The sequence below is a fragment of the Pseudorasbora parva genome, chromosome 15 (assembly GCF_024679245.1).
Source record: "Pseudorasbora parva isolate DD20220531a chromosome 15, ASM2467924v1, whole genome shotgun sequence".
Lineage (NCBI taxonomy): Eukaryota > Metazoa > Chordata > Actinopteri > Cypriniformes > Gobionidae > Pseudorasbora > Pseudorasbora parva.
Genome location: NC_090186.1, coordinates 18,694,508 through 18,715,720, shown reverse-complemented (window position 1 = coordinate 18,715,720; position 21,213 = coordinate 18,694,508). Strand labels below are relative to the sequence as shown.

At 37.4% G+C, this 21,213-nt stretch overlaps 1 protein-coding gene across 3 annotated transcripts in view; it reads left to right on the top strand.

The window, feature by feature from the left end:
• The window catches only part of enpp1 (ectonucleotide pyrophosphatase/phosphodiesterase 1), an 82,237-nt gene that overhangs the window by 28,591 nt on the left and 32,433 nt on the right, over window positions 1-21,213 (top strand). For all 3 annotated transcript variants that reach the window (XM_067417287.1, XM_067417288.1, XM_067417289.1), the window contains 8 exons: window positions 1,770-1,867; window positions 2,612-2,691; window positions 2,942-3,061; window positions 14,205-14,314; window positions 15,604-15,669; window positions 15,896-15,968; window positions 16,286-16,394; window positions 20,419-20,550. In XM_067417287.1, coding sequence (XP_067273388.1) covers window positions 1,770-1,867; window positions 2,612-2,691; window positions 2,942-3,061; window positions 14,205-14,314; window positions 15,604-15,669; window positions 15,896-15,968; window positions 16,286-16,394; window positions 20,419-20,550 — 788 coding nt within the window. The remainder of the gene's footprint in view (window positions 1-1,769; window positions 1,868-2,611; window positions 2,692-2,941; window positions 3,062-14,204; window positions 14,315-15,603; window positions 15,670-15,895; window positions 15,969-16,285; window positions 16,395-20,418; window positions 20,551-21,213) is intronic.

Here is a 21,213-nt window from a genome sequence, read left to right as displayed (position 1 = left end):
ACAGCATGACCTGGTCATCAGGTTCCTTAGAGGAGTGAGGAGGATAAAACCACAGCGTCCTCTACAGATGCCCTCTTGGGCCTTCGCAGTGGTTCTCCCTTTGAGCCACTGCAGTCTGTTGAGCTTAAGTTCCTCTCTATGAAGGCAGCACTCTTAATTGTTTTGGCCTCCATCAAAAGTGTAGGGGACTTGCAGGCATTTTCGGTTAATGAAACGTGTCTGGAATTCTGGCCGGCTAAATATCACGTGATCCTGAGACCCCGGCCTGGATGTATCTCCAAGGTTCCCACCACTCCTTTTAGAGATCAGGTGGTGAACCTGCAAGTGCTGCCACTGGAGGAGTCAGACCCTTGGCACTGTTCTGTCCAGTACGTGCACTTAAGTAGACAGAACACTGTATTTCAGAACCTCAGACCAGCTCTTTGTCTGTCCAGAGGGCAGCAGAAAGCAAAGACTCTCTCCAAGCAGAGGTTGTCTCACTGGATAGTGGACACAATTTTCCTGGCTTACCAGGTACAGGGCCTGCCATGCCCCCTAGGAGTGAAGGCACACTCCACCAGAGGACCCCCATTCCCGTTTCATTTTTTTTTATTGAATAATTTAATGTTGTTGTTATTTCCTTGACGAATTATGTGAGCATCAAAGAGGAAAAAGGAAAAATGCTTTTGGAAATTCCTAGTTTTTAGATCACCTGTGAACATGTATGTTATTGTATATCATAATTATTTGTTTTACATTTTCATCATCCCAAAACTTACTCAGCCTTTGCTAATTTAAATTAGCTTTAAATCACATGTGGACTGGCACTGTATATAAATGCATCTATTTAGATGCAGAGCGAGATGTTTAGGCGTGTGTGTTTATGTCTGTGTAAATGGACTGTGTGGTCAGTGTTGTCTTTTCCATTAGCTATTATAAACTCACTCTGAAACACATCCAGATGTGCCTGTAATGACTTCCACTGGCAAAAACACAAATAGACAACTTAATGAGCCATATGCTCTGTTGAGAAGACTTTAACACAGTTCTTGCGCTGATTGCATCTCATCATAAAAACACATTATGAGGTGTAGTGGGAAGCCATAATAAATAATATTCAGGAAAATTGTGTGTTGTTTTACAGTAGGCTTGTGCATTTCGTGCCACATCCTTTAATTGTATTAACCTATTTTATTATAGTTTGAAATTGAGTAGTCACAACAAATTGAGTTAATGTTGTATGCATAATTTTGTCTTTATAACAGCACAATCTTCTTTTCAGTTTTGAAGGATATGGTTATGGGGAGCTGATGGGTTTTTTAGGAGATGTGTTGAAGCAGAAGGGAATGCTAATGTAACTTAATAGTGTTGCCATTATATAAGAGAGTAAGACAAAAACAATTGTTAGGGATATTACGCTCTTGGTAATATTTTGGCACTTAAAGTCTGTCTAAATCACTATGTAAATCATCAAAACAAATAGAGGATAACAAATACAAATAATACATTTTGTGATAGCAACCGTTAGAGCATGCAAGCTTGTTTTTTTACTGAGATCTTTTAGCAATTGAAGTAGACTTCAGAGAATGTTGGATTTTGCGTTTTGGGTGTGACATGGTGTTTTGGGCTCTGCCTGTAGACATACACCAACATCTGCTCTTCTCTGGGTGAAACTGCTCGTGTTTCCTATTGCTATTTTTACTTATGCAGGGGCACTTCAACTAAAAGAGGAAGCTACTTTTTTCCATGGCATGATGAGTATTTAAAAAATGCATCGTCTTTTTCATCAGGTTTTCGAAATCGCCATTGCTGCTGGTGTCTTTGGATGGATTCAGGGCAGGATACATGAACGCATACAGCAGTCTGCTTCCTGTTATCAGCAAACTCAGTATGTTACATTAACTCAAAGTTTGACCCTGGCTGTATGTCTCATATCTGTTACAAGCATCTACTGAACATTGTGGTAACAAAATGTTTACTCCTTTCATTAATCCAATTTTGATTAAAATATCTTCACATTTGGCAGTCTGAAAATGAGTCAAATGCCAGTTTAAATAACTGAATTGACTAAATTGTTGGTAACTATTAAAACCAACAGAAACACGTCTTCACAAAGTCAAGAGAGATCAATTGTGATACTGTGGCTGTGGTTAATCTAAACCAGTGGTTTTCGACTCTTTTGAAGGACCCCATTGTTCACAAAAATATTCAATTCCCCATGTAGACTGATAGGTTTCCTCTAATACCTCTGGAACACTTTTTTTATTTACCAAAACTTGGAGAATCCATAAATTAAAATAAGTGATGATATTTAATAAATAATTAAATAGTAATAATAATAAAATAATTTGTTTACTCACAATTTCTACTTTTCACCTTGTTTGCCTTATTTTAAATGATTGTCATTTATTATTAAAATATATTCAAGTCATTGTGAATATAATTTAATAAATTATATTCAAGAGATGACTTGAATACAATTTAATAATACATGATATTCTTGTCATCTTGAAACGATTTTGGAAGTTTTCTGAGGCCCCCTTGTGGGCCCCAACCTCCTCTGTTGACTGGTCTATATCAACTAGTACACCATTTTAAGTGGTTGAGGTAATGCTATGTTTTATTTCCTCAGAGAAATGTGGAACTTCCACGCCATATATGCGACCTGCTTATCCCACCAAGACCTTCCCAAATCATTACACCATAGTGACAGTAAGTGACAGGTAGAAATTAATCCACAATTTATCATGAGGAACTACACATATGCATCAAAATGTATTGACAGTTGTTGTTGATTTCTGTAGTAGATAGTTTATATGTTTGATTTGAATCATTTTCTATAAACGTCACTCAGGGTAAGACTAACAAATTACTAAATTGCTGTTAGTTCCAGTGGTTGCTTACAGACCAGACAAGTTTATTCTGAGTGAAAGAGTTTTCATAAAGCGCTTTTCATTTGCAGGGTCTTTATCCAGAATCACATGGAATTGTGGACAATAAGATGTATGATGTCACTCGTAATGCCTCTTTCAGTTTGAGAGCTGATGAGAAATTCAATCCCTCGTGGTACCTGGGTGAACCAGTGAGTATATGCACACATATGAAAAAAAAAAAGACAATAAATTGTTATGATCCTCCTTTGACTGGTAACAATCTAGGGATTGGAGGAGGGTAACATTTTAAACCCAGTTCAGAATAATGCCTGCGATGCCCACTGTGTGTGATGAGGAAATGAGACCACACAAATAACTTCTTAAACAACAGTTTAATTCATATTAAACCCAATAAGTAACCACAAATAAATAAACCCAAGATAAAGAAAAATACATACAAATAGGATCTGGGGAGAACCAAGGGAAAAAATAGATTGTGCCAAAGAAACAAAAATAATATAATCAAAAGAGCCTTGCTAAATGGTTTCAAACTAATCCTAAAGTGAGAAAAGAAAAAGTCTTCAGCGTCTATGACCCCTTACACTTCCCTACTCTAGCTGCCAAACAAAAATACAGGGTGTGGCACAATCCCACTGACCTGGTGTGTCTAAACAATCAACCTTAAACTGCGTGTGCCCATATATGTCACGTGACTTCTTACATAGCCCCTTGTCTCCATCCAGATTGAATTTCTCTTTAACATTATTCAAAAGGACTTCAAATCTCTCACATAAGAAGTTTTAAAGGGTAGAGATGACAAAAGGCAAATTGGCAACACAAGCAAAGTTCAAAATAAAAGCGAACCAAAACAGATATAACAAATCATAATCAGAACAAAAAGCAGTCTGTCGCTTTGCAGCAGCACGTCCCTTATGAAGAGTACTCTACAGGTGTTGAGCATCAGATGGGATGAGAAGAGCACACCCTCATGGCAGCACAGCCAATCATGTCCGCAGGAATGACTGACAGGTCAGAGAGCCAATCACCACCTGTTAAAGTGACAGCTCAAGAGACAGAAGGAAAACCTCAAAGAAACAGGAAAGAAAAAAAAACAAAATACTCTTATGGCCCTAGGGACGTAACAATTATTAATAATGTATTGGGACAACAAAGCTACAGACGAAGATGACTCTCTACTGACCGGAATAATAGCCAACTAATTCGAATGTCATTCAACAACCATAGGATGACATCAAGTGACCTACAAAAAAGAATGGCAAAAGGCAGCTGGGGTGAAGTGCACGGCGAGAAAAAAGCCCTTTCTCAATAAGAAGCAAAGAAGAGCTAGGCTGAGGTTTGCAAGAGACCATAAGGATTGGACTGTAGAGGACTGGAGTAAGGAGACCAATTTTTAGCTTTGTCCAACATCCGGTTGTCTAATTGTTAGATTAGAGGCCTGGAGAGGCCTACAAGCCACAGTGTCTCGCACCCACTGTACAATTTGGTGGAGGATGCAGATGATCTGGGGGTGCTTCAGCAAGGCTGGAATCGGGCAGATTTGTCTTTGTGAAGGACGCATGAATCAAACCACGTACAAGGTTGTCCTAGAAGAAAACTTGCTTCCTTCTGCTCTGGAAATGATCCGCAACTCTGAGGACTGGTTCTTCCAGCAGGACAATGCTCCATGCCACACAGCCAGGTCAATCAAGGTGTGGATGGAGGACCACCAGATCAAGACCCTGTCATGCCCAGCCGAATCTCCAGACCGGAACCCCACTGAAAACCTCTGGTATGTGTTCAAGAGGAACATGGATGGTCACAGGCCATTAAACAAATCCGAGCTGCGTGAATTTTTGCACCAGGAGTCAACCAACATCAATGTGAAAGACTGGTGGAGAGCATGCCAAGATTCATCAAAGCTGTGACTCAAAATCAGGGTTATTCCACCAAATATTGATTTCTGAACACTTCCTAAGTTAAAACATTAGTATTGTGTTGTTTAAAAATGAATATGAACTTATTTTCTATCCATTATTTGAGGTCTGACAACACTGGATCTTTTTTGTTATTTTGACCAGTTGTTGCTTTTGGCAAATAAATGCTCTAAATTAAAATATTTTTATTTTGAATTTGGGAAAAATGTTGTCAGTGGCTTATAGAATGAAATAAAAATGTTAATTTTACCCAAACACATACCTATAAATAGTAAAACCAGAGAAACTTTTTAACCTAATTAATATATTTTATACTAATATAGGTAAATATAATAATTGTCTGTATTTTACAACTTAATTTCACCTTAAACAAAAGTTAAATTAGCTATAATATAAAAGTAGAAGTAGAAAATTAAACTAAACCCTTTTAATTAGTCAATGTTTCATTTAGTGTAGATTCTGTGAATTAAAACCACTTCAGAAGGCCTTTAAGTTCATTGTAAAGTAATTTATTGTAAAGATTCATATTTTTTATGTGCATAAAAGCAAATATACTATTTAAACAAAACTGTTAAATAGTATTAGTTAGTAACACCAGTACACCAAACCCAATGCAAAATAAGCCATCTAATTTTATGTACGTCCCAATTGGGCTTGGACTGTGACCATCATCATTTTTTATTTTAAATCTCACATTTGTTATTTATTTAATATAGAGTGGAACTTTCTTCAATCTCTTGAGGTAGAAATTGTCCAAACTGCTTCCTGTATCAGTGTGGGATAAGAGGAAAGTCACACCCATCCTCTGTTCCCACCATTATCATCATTATCTGAGTTGAGTTCATCAAGATAGCTGTTTGAGCGTAATGAAGGATGGTGCGCAGATGTTAAACACACTGCAACCTACTCATGTTTGCAATCAAGAAGCAAATGGTTGGCTGTATTTTATATCCTGTTTGTTGCTGCCCAGAGCTTTCTGAACTTCTTTAAACTTTTCACTGGGAACCCTTGTTCTTTTTATACATTTTCATTCTCGACATTCTATGTGCCTTTGTTTTGCCCCGTCCATGGTGCTGAAATATGTGGAGTGTGAGGGCTTCTAGAAGGAGATATAGATTTGCTTGGGAAAGTGGCAGTTGTTGCCATTTGAGACTAAATATTTGAACTACTGGTCTCTTAAATGTGCAAGACATACACATTCAGTGGTAGCCTGTGTTACCTTGATGACTGGGTTAGAATCCATCCCATATATTGCCTTGTAGTGTAATTACAGAGATGGCTTTGTGGTTTCTGAATGCTTGAATTGTTTTGTGCTTCTTCATGACCATATGTACTTAACTATAGTAGCTAGGAATGTGTCCTAAGCCTAAATCTGAAATGTTGGTTACGTTACGTCAGTACATCATTATTTCACGTATCACGTGAAGATGGCAAGGAGAGATGACTGACAGGATGATATCAGAGAATTTGGTGTGCAACAGATCCATTGACAAATATTTTATCGTGTAAAATGTGTTGTCAGCTGTGCCACTCTCTTTAGGGTGCATGTGATTGTGAACTGGAAAGTGAAAGTAAAAAGTGAATACACCGCATATTGATAGCGGTTCCCTGATGCCCACAAATAAAATACAATCTACAATTAGACATCCTTAGTAGTGACCATTTTTTGTTTTTACCTTTGTTCTTCCAAAGGAACTATGAATGAATGAAGCTGGATTTCCAGTCTAAAAAAAAAAAAAAAAAAAAAATTGTAATTGAAATGATATATACATTTACCGAGTAAACTTTTTTCAGCTAGTTTCCCAGGCAACAATTCTCATTTTTGTTTAGGTTGAAGACAAAGTACTTAAATAACTAAACCACAATAAAAGAAGGCTAGAAATGAAACTATATTATCACTGATACAATTTTTTTATTATAAAAATTGCCTCAACATGAATCATTATTTTAAAAAGCTGATTTGCAGAATGTTTGTTACAAGTAACGTTTACTGTAATGTGTTACTCTTGATGCACAGGAACAAACCCGATTCCAAAAAAGTTGGGACACTGTACAAATTGTGAATAAAAAAGGAATGCAATAATTTACAAATCTCATAAACTTACATTTTATTCACAATAGAATATAGATAACATATCAAATGTTGAAAGTGAGACATTTTGAAATGTCATGCCAAATATTGGCTCATTTTTTATTTCATGAGAGCTACACATTCCAAAAAAGTTGGGACAGGTAGCAATAAGAGGCTGGAAAAGTTATATAAGGAACAGCTGGAGGGCCAGTTTGCAACTTATTAGGTCAATCGGCAACATGACTGTGTATAAAAAGAGCCTCTCAGAGTGGCAGTGGCCCTCATTTATCAAAAGTGCGTACACCAAATTTCCAGCGTACACCTTGCGTACACCCAAACCCACGGTGACTTTGAGATTTATCAATATGGACGTTGGCGTACGGCACGCTCAAATCCTACGCCAGCTCAGGAGGTGGTGTACGCACGTTTGAGTTAGTGGGGAAATGCGCAGAAAAACAAGTCATAACACCACAAAACGCACTGACAAGATATGCTATATGACCCACTGTTAAAAACCACAACAACAACATTCAGTGTTTATTTTTGTGTAACATGAACGTCAATGTTTAATTTGTGTGACTTTACCAAAGCGTTTGATTTTTAGGCATATGTATTCCTCCAGTCGCGAGCCTGTGCGCTTTATCTGACGTTTCAGGCCCGCCTGGCCCGGCAGCTGTGCACGGACTGGGACTAAAATAATTCAGACTGACAAAATAATAAAAATGACCACCTTCTTTTAAATAATAATAAAATCAATAAAAACGACATTCTTCTTCTGAAAAACAAGCGTCATTAAGAATAATAATCATAATAATAATAATAATAATAATCTTACAAATTGTCATGTAAATATTATTGTGAATGAATGGTAGTACTCCACATCACATCATCATCTCTATTGTACACCCCAATACATGTGCCGTGATACGAAATTGCTAATTTTTTCAAAACGTGCTGTAAAATAATGCATTGTAATTTATCATCTAAACAGCTTTAAACTGCTGGAGTGCGCTTCTCAACCTCCACATTATTAAGAGTACTCGTAATTTGGGTCCATATTTTGTTTTTGTCTGTGCCTTTATTCCCACTCTTTAAACTCCCAAATAAAACAATTTTTTTTTTTTTTTTTCACTTCCCTGGTGATGGTCTCGATGGACGCGTCTCAATCATCTCAATAGTTCAGTAGTCAGAGCACTGATCAGGGAGTCAGCCCATTGACTTATGTCTTAATCAGTGCCCTGACTAGTGGACTAGTGAGATGATTGAGTGCGCCCGATCTCCACGTCGCAGAAGTTTCGCTTCTTTGCCGTCTTCTGTGTGTCCATGGCGTAAAATGAGGGCGTGGGAGAGGCGGAGACTTGAATATATAGGGGCGTGTTATTCTAATGACGATCGTTTTCAGCCGCCGCATTTATCAAGGCCAAGTATTGCGTACACCTGGATTGCAGAGGTGCGCACAGTTTCATAAATCAGGCGGTGAGAGGAGTGTAAGCATAATCTTACGCCAACATATACACCAGTTTCTACGCAAGATTGATAAATGAGGGCCAGTGTCTCTGACAGTCACGTGACCCCGACAAGCGATGCGGTTTGTACGTTTTTATGCTTGTCCTCAAATCCCCATAAAGTCATTGTATTGGAGAAATCCGTACTAAAAATTGAACTCATCTGATTACTAATGTCAACTAGCAAATCTGCAACAAAAGGGGAATGTACAGATTCCCCAATTAAGAAAAGACCGAAAGAAATCCTAGGCCTATCAACCGAGGATCTCGATGACGCCATTTTAAGAGCTGTTAAACAGGCCTTGACAGAGCAACAACAGCACTTCGATAAGGCAGTTCAGAGAGCGGTTAAAGGAGCTGTAGATAATTTGGTGATACCGCAACTAACAGATCTGAAATGTCAAGTCAAGCAGGCGAACAAATCTTTCAGCGGTCTCACCCGTAATGTTGAAGAACTGGGTAAATCCTCTCGATTTGATTCCATCCATGCCACGGTCCGTGCTCAAAATCAAGATATTAGAGACCATGATAGACAGATTGCATCCCTCTCTGCTAGATTAACGGAGATGGAAGACAGGAACCGCTGTTCGAATCTGAGGCTAGTGGGCTTACCGGAATCTGAGGAGGGATCGGATCCGATTGGGTTTCTCAAGAAGGTTATTACCCGTTGTGGATTCTCTCCCTGGCTGGTCGTGAGATTAAAATTGAGAGAGCACATCGTCTTTACAACAGGAGGGAAACTGAAACTTTGCGCTCTCGCACTTTGATCTTCAAAGTATTGGATTACGCGGATCGGCAGTCAATTCTGAAAGGCGCGAGAGAGGCTTACCCTGTGAAACACAAGGAACAAATCCTATCCTTCTATCCCGACTTCAGTAACGAGACGGCAAAGAAGTGGATGGAATTCAACCAAGTGCGAAAGAAGATGGTTTCACTCCATTGCTCGTTTACCCAGCTGAGCTCAAATTGACCAATCACGGCCAACCTCTAATCTTCAAAACACCAGAAGAAGCAGAGAAATTCCTCGACACCAAGGAAATTCCGGGTAAGAAGCCTTCAGCAACAGCTTCAATGACTGGACATCAACGCAATCTCTGGAAAGATGATGTACAGGAGATGACTGCCTAGGCTGGAAGTTATGGTAACGTTACGTCCCCCTGAAAGATATGTGGGTTTGGACATTGTGTATTTGGTCTGGTTACTTGAGTTTAAGTAATTTTATTTATAACGCACGGGACATCATGTGAAGAAATCAGGGAAAATGAGGAAACCAAGTTATCGCCTTCTAAAAAGAGTCACGGCTCGTGATTTTGCTTTTCTTTTTTCTCTTCAAGCCTTGGGGTCGCTATATGACCTGACGGTAGGTGTACATAGTTATAACTGTCAGCACAACTGTTCGTTCACTCAAGATCGTAAAAGATATCATAATGTTTGGTTGCATGGAGATACACTTTCAAAATCCCATTCTGTATGACTTACTTTATTCTCTCGGTCTGAATGGCGGGGCTCTATATTATTAGTTGGAATGTACGCGGGCTAAATTCTCCCATCAAGCGTACAAGATTCTTGGAATTTTTACAGCGTAAATCTGTATCCATAGCATTAATTCCAGAGTCGCATTTTAAATCTGTAGATGTCCATCGTTTTCAAAACAGGCAATTCAAGTTGGTGGTGCACTCATGTGGAGGACAATCCTCTCCATTAATCTCATCGCTTGCATTTAAAACATTTATATCCAATTTAAACTTAGTTAATTTATGGCGCTTTAGAAATGACAATTTGAAAGATTTCTCTTTTTACTCTGCTCGTCACCACACATATTCTAGGTTCGATTAGATATGTGTTTCGCCATCTTTGATTAACAGTATTCCATATATAACAAAGCTATCCATTCTTATCTCTGATCACTCTCCAATACTTTGCAATATTACTACCTTCATTCCCAAATTGTATAGGTGGCGATTTTATGACAGTCTGTTGACAATTTCAGAGTTTATGGTGCAAATTAAAAAACAGATTAAGGAGTTCTTGGAGATTAACAGATCACATTGTAAAAATCCACAAATATTATGGGAGACTTGCAAGTGTTTTATAAGGTCTTGTATAGCGTTTTCTTCAAATTTGAAAGCACTTAGAATGAGGAGAATGTTGGCGATTGAAGAAGAAGTGCAGTCATTGGAGGGACAACAAAAAGTACAATTCACGGAGCAAAGAAGTAATACTATATCCGCTCTGATGGGGGAATATAGTTCTTTGTCTTTGCACAAGGCTGAGTTCATCGTGCATAGAACTAAAATAAAATATTATTTTCAGGGAGACAGACCCTCTCATTTGTTAGCGTGGAAACTGAAACAAAATGAGGCAAAATGCTCAATAAATGCCAGGTATTTTATGATTTTTATAAGAGTTTATACACTTCTGATAATCCTGTAGATTTGCATAAATGCAAAGCCTTTCTTAATAGCATTACTTTACAGAAATTACAATTGGCAGATATAGATTTTTTTGAGGACTCCCATCATTGGAAGTGTTAAAGATAGCAGTAAAATCTCTTCAAAAAGGGAAGTCCCCAGGCTCAGATGGAATCCCCCCTGAGCTCTATCTGGCCTTGTGGGACACAGTAGGAGTGTTAATATTAGATTCTATAAACTATGCTATAGCATATATATGCCATATATATTGATATTATATCATATATCATATCGATCCATGGGATCTTTTCCATGTTAAAAGATGGAAAAGATCCCATGGAATGCTCCAGTTATTGCCCCATATCATTGATATGTGGAGGTATTAAATTATACGCTAAAGCTCTTGCGCTAAGATTGGAAAAGGTAATGGATAAATTAGTTCATTCCGATCAAATGGGCTTTATTAAGCGTTGTTTGGCTGCAGACAACATCCATAGATTGTTTCACATTTTGTAAAGGGCAGAATTGTATACTGAAGACTTGGCTGTGTTCTCTTTGGGTGCCAAAAAGGCCTTTGACAGGCTGGAATGGCCATATCTGTGGGAAGTAATGAAACATTTGGGGTTCTGTCCAAGATTTTGATCTATGATACAAATTCTATACGAAACTCTCTTGGCCTCTGTTATTACAGGTACCTGTCAGTCTTCATCTTTTTCATTGCAGAGGGGCACACGGCAAAGTTGCCCTCTCTCACCATTATTATTCGCGTTATCATTAGAACCCCTTCCAAGCCATAAGAGAGCACAAATCCATATATCCCATTGTTGTTCATGGTTCAGAATATTCTACATCACTTTATGCAGACGATATTCTTCTGTTTCTTTCCAAAATCCAAATATCAATCTCACACATGTTAGTCCTATTCAATAAGTTTAAGAATCTGGCAGGTTATAAAATAAATTGGCATAAATCCACACTAAATTCACCTGCCACTAATGTTTAATATCCTTCCTCCATTCCTGTAAGCAATGTAATCTCCTATTTAGGAATTCAAATATACACAAAGCTGTCAGAAAAATTATAGGGAAATCTCTTAAAAGGTGACCGCGAGAAGAAGATTTACAGTGATGGAGTAATCTTCCAATTTCTTTATGAGGAAGAATTTCCATCGTTAAGATGAACATTCTTCCAGGTCTCAATTTTTTATTTTTCTTGATCCCAATTTCACCCCCACCTAAGTCTCTTGAGCAAATCTAATCTTTAATTTCCAAATTTATATAGAACAATAAACAAGCTAGAATTAAGACTTCCACTTAATTTAATAGTTTTCAGTTCAAGGATTGTCTTGTCCTAACTTACTTGTATTACTGGGCATTTCAACTAAGAGCTTTAAAGGTCTGGATGGACTAGAATTGCAAGGTGCCTTGGAAATTCATAGAGACCGCACTGGTACAGCCGAACAGGCTTCAAGATCTTCCATATACGAATTTAAAAGGCAATAGATTTAAAGTTAAATTTGGCACTATAATTGCTAATTGTTTCACAGTTTGGAAAAAAGCAGAGAAACTGTTTGAAACTGTACCTAAATATCATAAACTCTACCCTTTATGGAATAATACTAACATATTGACAGATAAGAAACCTTTCACATGCCCACTCTGGGCTGCTAAGGGAATTTGTACGCTGGAATTTGTACGTTCGATCCTGGAAAAGAGTCTAGGCCTGGTTTCACAAATGTATAATTCTCTTTTTTTAAAACACAGTGTAAATGTTTATCAGTTGAGATAGTTTGGGAAAAAGACTTAGAGCAGGCTGGACTTTGTCCTGATTGACTCTCGGTATGGTCAAATATGAGTGAAACATCTCGAAATTGGAGTCATCAACTTATTCATTTTAAAACTATCCATAGAGCCTATTCGACGCCATATAGACGATACAGAATGGGATTAATATCTGACCCTAACTGCACTATGTGTCAAAGTTCCCGTAACTTGTACGATGTATCACATGTTTTGTTAATGTTCAGTAATTAATCATTTTTGGACTCAAGTTTGTTGGGACATAGAACAACTGATTAACCATAAGATCACTCCGGATCCTTGCCTGTGCTTGCTGAATGATGTCTCTTCCTTGAACCTTGGTATAGTAGACAAAATTATTCTTTTTTCGGGTTTCACTGCTGCAAAGAAATCAGTAATTGCACTTTGGTTGGACACTAAGGCAGACATTTCAAAACTGTGGTTACTGAATATGCAACAAATAGTTACAATGGAATGCTCCTTATCTAGATTTAATAAAGCTAAACCAAGAATGGTACAGGCCTGGCAAAGAGCTGTAAAATGCAGTTGTGACCTCTTCATTAGGTAGTAGTATATAGATGTATCTCCCTGGCATGGTAAAGTATTCATATCTAGGGAATAACTATGTCTTCTAAAATATTCATGTGTTATGTAAGCAGTGCTGACAGAATTAGTTTCTTATGTTTGTTTTGTTCTTCTGTTTTGTTGTTGTTGTTTTGTTTTGTTTTTTTGTTTGTTTTTGTTTCTTGTGTGTTTCTTTTGGAAATCTAATAAAAAGTAAGTCACAAAAAAGAAGTCAAGATGGGCAGAGGATAACTAATTCCCCCAATGCTGCAGCGAAAAATAGTGGAGAAATATCAGAAAGGAGTTTCTCAGAGAAAGATTGCAAAAAGTTTGAAGTTATCATCCTCTACAGTGCATAATATCATCCAAAGATTCAGAGAATCTAGAACAATCTGTGCGTAAGGGTCAAGGGCGGAAAACCATATTGGATGCCCGTGATCTTCGGGCCCTTAGACGGCATTGCATCACATACAGAAATGCTACTGTAATAGAAATCACATCATGGGCTCAGGAATACTTCCAGAAAACATTGTCAGTGAACACAATCCACCGTGCTATTCGCCGTTGCCGACTAAAACGCTCTAGGTCAAAAAAAAAAGTTGCATGTCTAAACGTGGACTTCTAAACTCTGGCCCAAGGCTCACTTAAATGGACTGTGGTAAAGTGGAAAACTGTTCTGTGGTCAGATGAATCAAAATTTGAAGTTCTTTTTGGAAAACTGGGACGCCATGTCATCCGGACTAAAGAGGACAAGGACAACCCAAGTTGTTATGAGTGCTCAGTCCCTTAAAATGATACTTTTTGTCAGTTTAAAAATGTATGTCGTATGTTGTGTTCTGATTTTTTTTTATTTTATTTAAAACGTCCACATCATTGTATTCTGTTTTTATTCACAATGTGTACAGTGTCCAAACATTTTTGGAATCAGGTTTGTAACTAATAATATGTATTAAATAACTTTTAGTTTAAACTTTACTTTTAGTTGTCTAAGGCTCTCTCGTGTCTTGCTTTGCTTGTGCAGGTGTTTTGTCAGCACTCTCATTCAGGTCTTCCTGTGATTCTTTTTAGGTTTGGCTCACAGCCATGAGAAACAAGCTAAAAGCAGCAACTTTCTTCTGGCCTGGATCCGATGTGAAAGTCAACGGAAAATACCCAAATTTCTGGGAGAAGTATGACAGGTGGATATTTACAATACTGCATTGGTATTGTTTTAACATTGTTACTAACTGGATTTTTGCATTTTAAAACAAAACATTAGTGCTGTGAGGACTATAATTCACATCCAAAATTAAGAGCAACACTTTATATTGCAGTATATTTAAAACCTATTGAAACCTTTGAAGCAGGTAACACTATGGGCCCTATTTTGCACCCGCGCAAAGCGCGCTTTTCCCTCCACAGAACCACGTTGCTAAACTAGTGAATGAACTTGCGCTCCCTGGGCGGTTCAGCGCAAAAAAGGAGGCGTGTTCCGGCGCAAACAATCCCTGGTGCTATTTTGCTGTTCCATTAAACAATTGCGCCACTGACCAGAAAAAACCTAGTCTAAAGTCAGTGGCGCATTGCGCGTTGTTCATTATGCTATTTTAAGGGCGCATGCTTGACCAAAATGTATAGCGTGCACAACGCGCATACACTTTGCTCATGTAGCCAAATGTACACAGATGCAACAGTTATTTTTGCAAATCATAAATTGTTACACTAAAAAAATATTAACACATGAGATGACGGAAATCATTGTGGTGTGCCACGAAGATGTGAAAAAATAGGCATAAATCTAGCTTACAAATTATTCAGGCTAATTGTAGTAATTAAGGATCAGACCTGTTTGCCCAATAGTGGCAAGACATATATGTATATAAGGGCATCTGAAAAAATTGGTTTGTCCGTCAAGAACCAGGAAAAAAAATCGACTGAAAAACTGAAAAAACTGTTTAACTGACGCCTGTTTAACCGACGCTGTTTTGGGTGGGTTTCTCCCATCCCCACACAACACAATTTCTCTGTCTTTCACTGCTCTTACAAGAACATCAGTCTCCTCGGCTGTGAACGCCATAATAATAGCAATCCATAATGGAACTTGCGCACCTGCTTTTAAAGGGAATGTTGGATGTTGCTCCGATTGGTTTATTCACGTTACGCCCAAACCACACCTATGAATAATGAAGCTACTTCAGACCAACCCATTTTAGATTTGCGCCAGGCGCAAGAGCCATTTATCCCGCCGGGAAAATAGCAACAGCGCCGAGACCCGCCCACAAAGTTACTTGCGCTTTGCGCTTTGACACTTGCGTTTCAGATCGTTAAAATAGGGCCCCTATGACTGAATAATTCTGCTGAACTCAATAGAAGATTTTTTTAGTAACAGCCATCAAAAGTTCAGATTTTTTTTTAAATAATAGGGATCAAGATAATAATAATTATTTTCAATTGTGATTTGAAACAAAGATGCACTGTGTTTTTTCAGGAACATTCCCTTTGAAAAGAGGATGGCAAAAATCTTTGAATGGCTGCATTTACCTGAAGGAGAAAGGTACAGCTATTTATTTTCATTATCTTCTTTTGGTGATTTTGTTTTAAATTTGTTTTGATCTGCCTAGACTGTAAAAATCTGCAATTCTTACCATAAAGAGCTATTTCTGCCTTACGTAACCTGTAAAAAGTGTTTGTTGTTATAAATGTATGCATTTAGGGGCGTTAAATAATATCTTCGATTTGAATACAATCAGTTAATTTTCAGTGTATATACTCTGTTTTAGGCCAGACTTTTACACCTTATACTTCGAAGAGCCTGATTCTGCAGGTCATCGATATGGACCAATGAGTAGCCAGGTACACAGAAGACAAAACATATAAAAAATTACAAACTTCAATTTCTGTTGAGTCTGGGGGCAATTGATTTAGGATTTGAAACTTTAAATGGAACACAGTCGTTGTTACTTTTTTTGTTGATGAAGTGAAATACATGACAATTTGCAATGATTGATATAAACTATGAATGGTTTGCTCTCATGACTGCAAAGAAGACACATAAAAGCCAGCATTTTATGTTGTTTGGTGTTAGCACTCTCAAATACTGTACATAATCAGTATGGTACTGCTGGTGAAATGTTTTCATTCAGAGTTGTAATTTGATTTTTGTGTCGCAGGTAATTGAGGCTTTGCTCAATGTTGACAGACTTATAGGGCAGCTGATGGAGGGTCTTAAGGAAAGAGAGTTGCACAAATGTGTCAACCTGGTTCTGTTGTCTGACCATGGTAAGTACTATAATGTTTTTTTTGGGTGTTTGTCATGCATACATTTTTTAAATGTGTGTATGAACAAACAGTTACACTGGTAACCTGGAAAAATGTGAGGATTTTGGGAGAAAAACAAGATTCATATTGCATTCCAGTGAATTTTTCATGGGATGTATAGTGGTGGTGGGGGGGTTATGACTTAAGAGCTTGTGCCATAGATATTCTTATCACATTCAAATATTAAGCATTACGTTATTCTCCTGACATCTGGATATAGAACATGAATTACTTTCTTATAGCTCATTCAGCCAAACTGACAGATAAGGATTATTTGTAATGCAAACCTTTGAAATTATTTGTTTTAGGCTACGTCTACGATTAATTCAGATCAATTTCGAATGTACGAAAATAACTAAAACTAAAACTGAAAAAATAATACAACCTATATATGCAGACATTAAAAAAACATAATAATAATAATAATAATAATAATAATAATAATAATAATACACAAAACAACATGAATAAAACCTTAACTAAAACTAAATTGCAACCGGGAAAATCAAGCCAATTCAAAATATGATTAAAAATTATAATAGTATTTCGATGCTAAAATATCACTGGTTAACTGGGTGGGCACAGAAGTTCATCAATTCGTCATCTGTTTGACGTGTGTCTTTTATTTGTGATTGGGGTAAATTAAAGGCGTGTGGGATTGCACATGTGTCCTCTGCCCTTGAAGTGCGCCATGTGGCTTGCTAGCATGCTTATTTTGACTCTTGGGTTTTTAATTGTATGTGCCGCTCTGCCTTTGTGGTTGAAATGATTGTGAATGCATATTGAGCTTGTATGTTTTGATGTGCTGCACAGTTGCATCGCTGAAGTTTAATTAGTACTCGCTCAAGAATATAATAAGAGAAGAGGTGGTTTTGCTGGAAGCCTTTACTGTCAGTGAATTACAGTGCATCTGGAAAGTATTCACATCGCTTCACTTTTTGCACATTTAGTTATGTTACATCTTTATTCCAAAAGGGATTACATGTATTTATTTATCTTTCCTTAATTCGACAAAAAATGCCCCATAATGACAACATGAAAGGAGTTTCTTTGAAATCTTTGCAAATTTATTCAAAATAAAAAGGTAAAATCCACATGTACACAGCCTTTGCCATGACACTCAAAATTAAGCTCAGGTTCATCTGGCTACCACTGAATATCCTTGAGATGTTTCTACAACTTGATTGGAGTCCACCGGTGGTAAATTCAGTTGATTGGACATGATTTGGAAAGGCACACACCTGTCTATCAAGGTCCCACAGATACCTGAATGACTCTCTGACCCTGAGAAACAAAATTCTCTTAACTGATGAAACAAAGATTTAACTTTTTGGCCTGAATGACAAGCGTCATGTCTGGCTAATACCAGGCACCACTAATCACCTGGCCAATACAATCACTTCAGTGAAGCATGGTGGTGGCAGCATCATGTTGTGGGGATGTTTTTCGGCGGCAGGAACTGGAAGACGATTCAGGACCCAGGGAAAGATCAATGCAGCAATGTACAGAGACATCCTTGATGAAAACCTGCTCCAGAACACTCTGGACCTCAGAGTGGGGCGAAGATTCATCGTCCAACAGGACAACGACCCTAAGCACACAGCCAAGATAACAAAGGAGAGGCTACAGGACAACTCTGTGAATGTCCTTCAGTGGCCCAGGCAGAGCCCAGAATTGAACCGATTGAACATCTCTGGAGAGATCTGAAAATGGCTGTGCACCAACACTCCCCATCCAACCTAATGGAGCTTGAGAGGTCCTGCAAAAAAGGAGAAACTGCCGAAAAATAAGTGTGGCAAGCTTGGAGCATCCTACTCAAAAATACTTGAGGCTGTAATTGGAGCCAAAGATGCTTCAACAAAGTATTGAGCAAAGTGAGGAAAAAGTGCTGTGAATACTTTCTGAATACACTGCATATGCTTTCTTTGACACGTCAGTCAGAGATAAAAATGTTGAATGTTACAATATTACAGTGAACACATTATGTTGGGTTTATTGTTTTAACCTCTTAATCTGTGCCCCTGTTTTTGAGAATTTTCAAAAAACTACATACCCAAACAAAAATGTCAGCAGCTCTTAAACCCTATGGTCTATATCCATTTAAAACAGACACTTGAAATTATGTTACCCAAAAGTCATAATAACTCAAAGTAGTATAGGAACAGAGTAAAACAAGGGGAAATATGCATATAAGTGACTCACGTTTTTTTTTTTTTCTCCTTATGGATGAAAAAAATATGAGATTTAAATTTTAATTGCATATAAAACTGAATGTCTGATCATGTTTTGATTCAAATTTGAGGACGATTCTCTCAAAAATGTAGCTTCTGTTAGCTTTTATGTCAAAAAAAGACTAGGCGTCCTTTCAAAAAGAAGGCCAATTATATTAGAACATTTGTAATTGTAAAGAGTAGTTGTTATTCAAATAAATCTGCAATAAATTGCTAATTATAATGCATTTGCAGTCCCTGAAATCTAAAGCAACTATTTACAGAACTTACAAGTGTAAAAAACTCATAGTTAGTTGATAAAAACAGTCTATCATATAGTCTGCGCGTGTGCGATTGTATGTGTGCTAAAACTGGCAGGCCACTATTGGATGCTATCGAGAATGCCTTTGTTCATCTTTGGAACACAAATTAAGATATTATTATTGAAAGCTGATGGCTGAGAAAGGCTTCAGAAAGGCCTCCATTGGCATTCAGTATATTTCCACTCACAAGACCCACTCACAAGACCCATGAAGGCACTAAAGACATCAATACAAAGTCCATCTCGGACATGAACTCACACGATAGTGGGGCTCCTCTTCGCTTCCGGGTCATGTTTCTGAACCATAGATCTGAAGGGCGGATCTGCGTCATATTCTCACGCATGTGTCGAGTTCACGTCAATAACTTCATGGATAAAGTTGTTATTTTGATTTTTGTTCGCACAATAACTATTTTCGTCGCATTGTAAAATTATTTTACAGCCACTGTAGTGAGATGGACTTTGTATCGATGTGTTTAGTGCCTTCATGGGTCTTGTGAGTGGAAATATACTGAATGCAAATGGAGGCCTTTCTGAAGCCTTTCTCAGCCATCAGCTTTCAACAATAATATCTTCTTTTGTGTTCCGAAGATGAACGAAGGTCTTACGGGTGTCCAACGACATTAGGGTGAGGAATTAATTAAATAATTTTCATTTTTGGGTGAACTAACCCTTTAAGACATATCTTACAAACACTGCGCAAAATAATGTCTTTTGATTCGTTACTACGTCCATCAATCAAATCTATGCTGGCTATGCATTGGCGAGGCATTGACTGGCTTTATCCAAAGAAAACCATGGATACATTTGACTGACAGCTTTAGCAGCCAGTAACATGCTCCGTTTATATCATGTGTTATCAGAGAGCCTGTGATTGAAGGAGAGAGACCTGGGAGGGTTTAATATGACAGGAACGGTCCAAAGTACAGGGGAGATCGTCAGAATAATTATTATAATCGCTATTTCATTGAAAATGGACATGGTTGATTACTCTAACTCAAAACGCACATGCAAACAATGGAGTATTTTTAGTTTTTTTCCCTTATTTTGTTGTTGTTTTAGATTAAAAAGTGGGATGCATTTTGAAGAGTGGACTCTTACACAGAAATGTATGCTGTTGTTTCGTAGATTCGTCCGATCTGATCTGCACAAAAGGAGATGAAAGATGACCCCGTTTATTATGCTAATGTTTAAATAGCCACTGCTTCAGCATTTCATTTAACCCTTTCCTCTCTGGTGTATTTATTGCAAAAACGAATTCAGAACATGAATCTTGAGTGTTTTAGCTTTCAAGTGATGCAAGTTTGTGATAGTTGACAGATTTTTTTGTGTGTGTGTGTGAAATAATTCATATTTGTTTGCCTTGACAGGGGGGTGAATAAATCATGAATTCAATCTAAATTAAGTTAATTTTGAATGCTTCTGTCTTGCTCTGTGTCTATAAAACATGCAGGGATGGAGGAGGCATCATGTAAGAAAGCTGCATACGTCTCCAATTATCTGGATAACACTGATGACATCACTGTCATACAGGGCCCTGCAGCGAGAGTCCGGCCCAGACATTTGCCCGATGACTTCTTCTCCTGTAAGCAGATAGATTACGCGTCCTTGCTTTGAGTGTTTCTTCAACTATAGACTTTATTGCAGCAATTGATTTATTAATTTTTAATTGCGTCTTGCCAGTTCGCAGTATAAAGGTCACATTATAACTTTAAAATGGATTATTCATTAAGGTTTACTAGTTTTCAGATGCCACATGCTGACTTTATTTGTTGTACCCTCCATAAAAACATACCCATGTTAATCATACATAACTTATATAATATTAAATTGAATTCATTTTTACACAGTTGCAACTGACCCACAGTTGTGGTGTCATTTCCACTGCAACCAACAATTTTGTCCCTAATAAAACTTTATCAAAAGTTAGTTTAACAAGAAGACAATAGTATCTATATACACACATGTCAAATTAACACTTACTTTTAATTAAAGAATCCTGGACAAAGCATCTGTTTTCAAAATGTATAAAAATAAGACATGTCTCTTGAGCAGTAAGTCAGCATATTAGAATGAGTTCTGAAGGATCATGTGATACTGAAGACTAAAGGAATGAAGATGAAAACTCAGATTTGCATCACAAGAGTAAATTACATTTTAAAATGTATTAAAATATAAAAGTTATTTTAAATTGTAATAAGATTTTACAATATTTTTAATGAAATAAATAAGGCTTGGTGAGCATAAG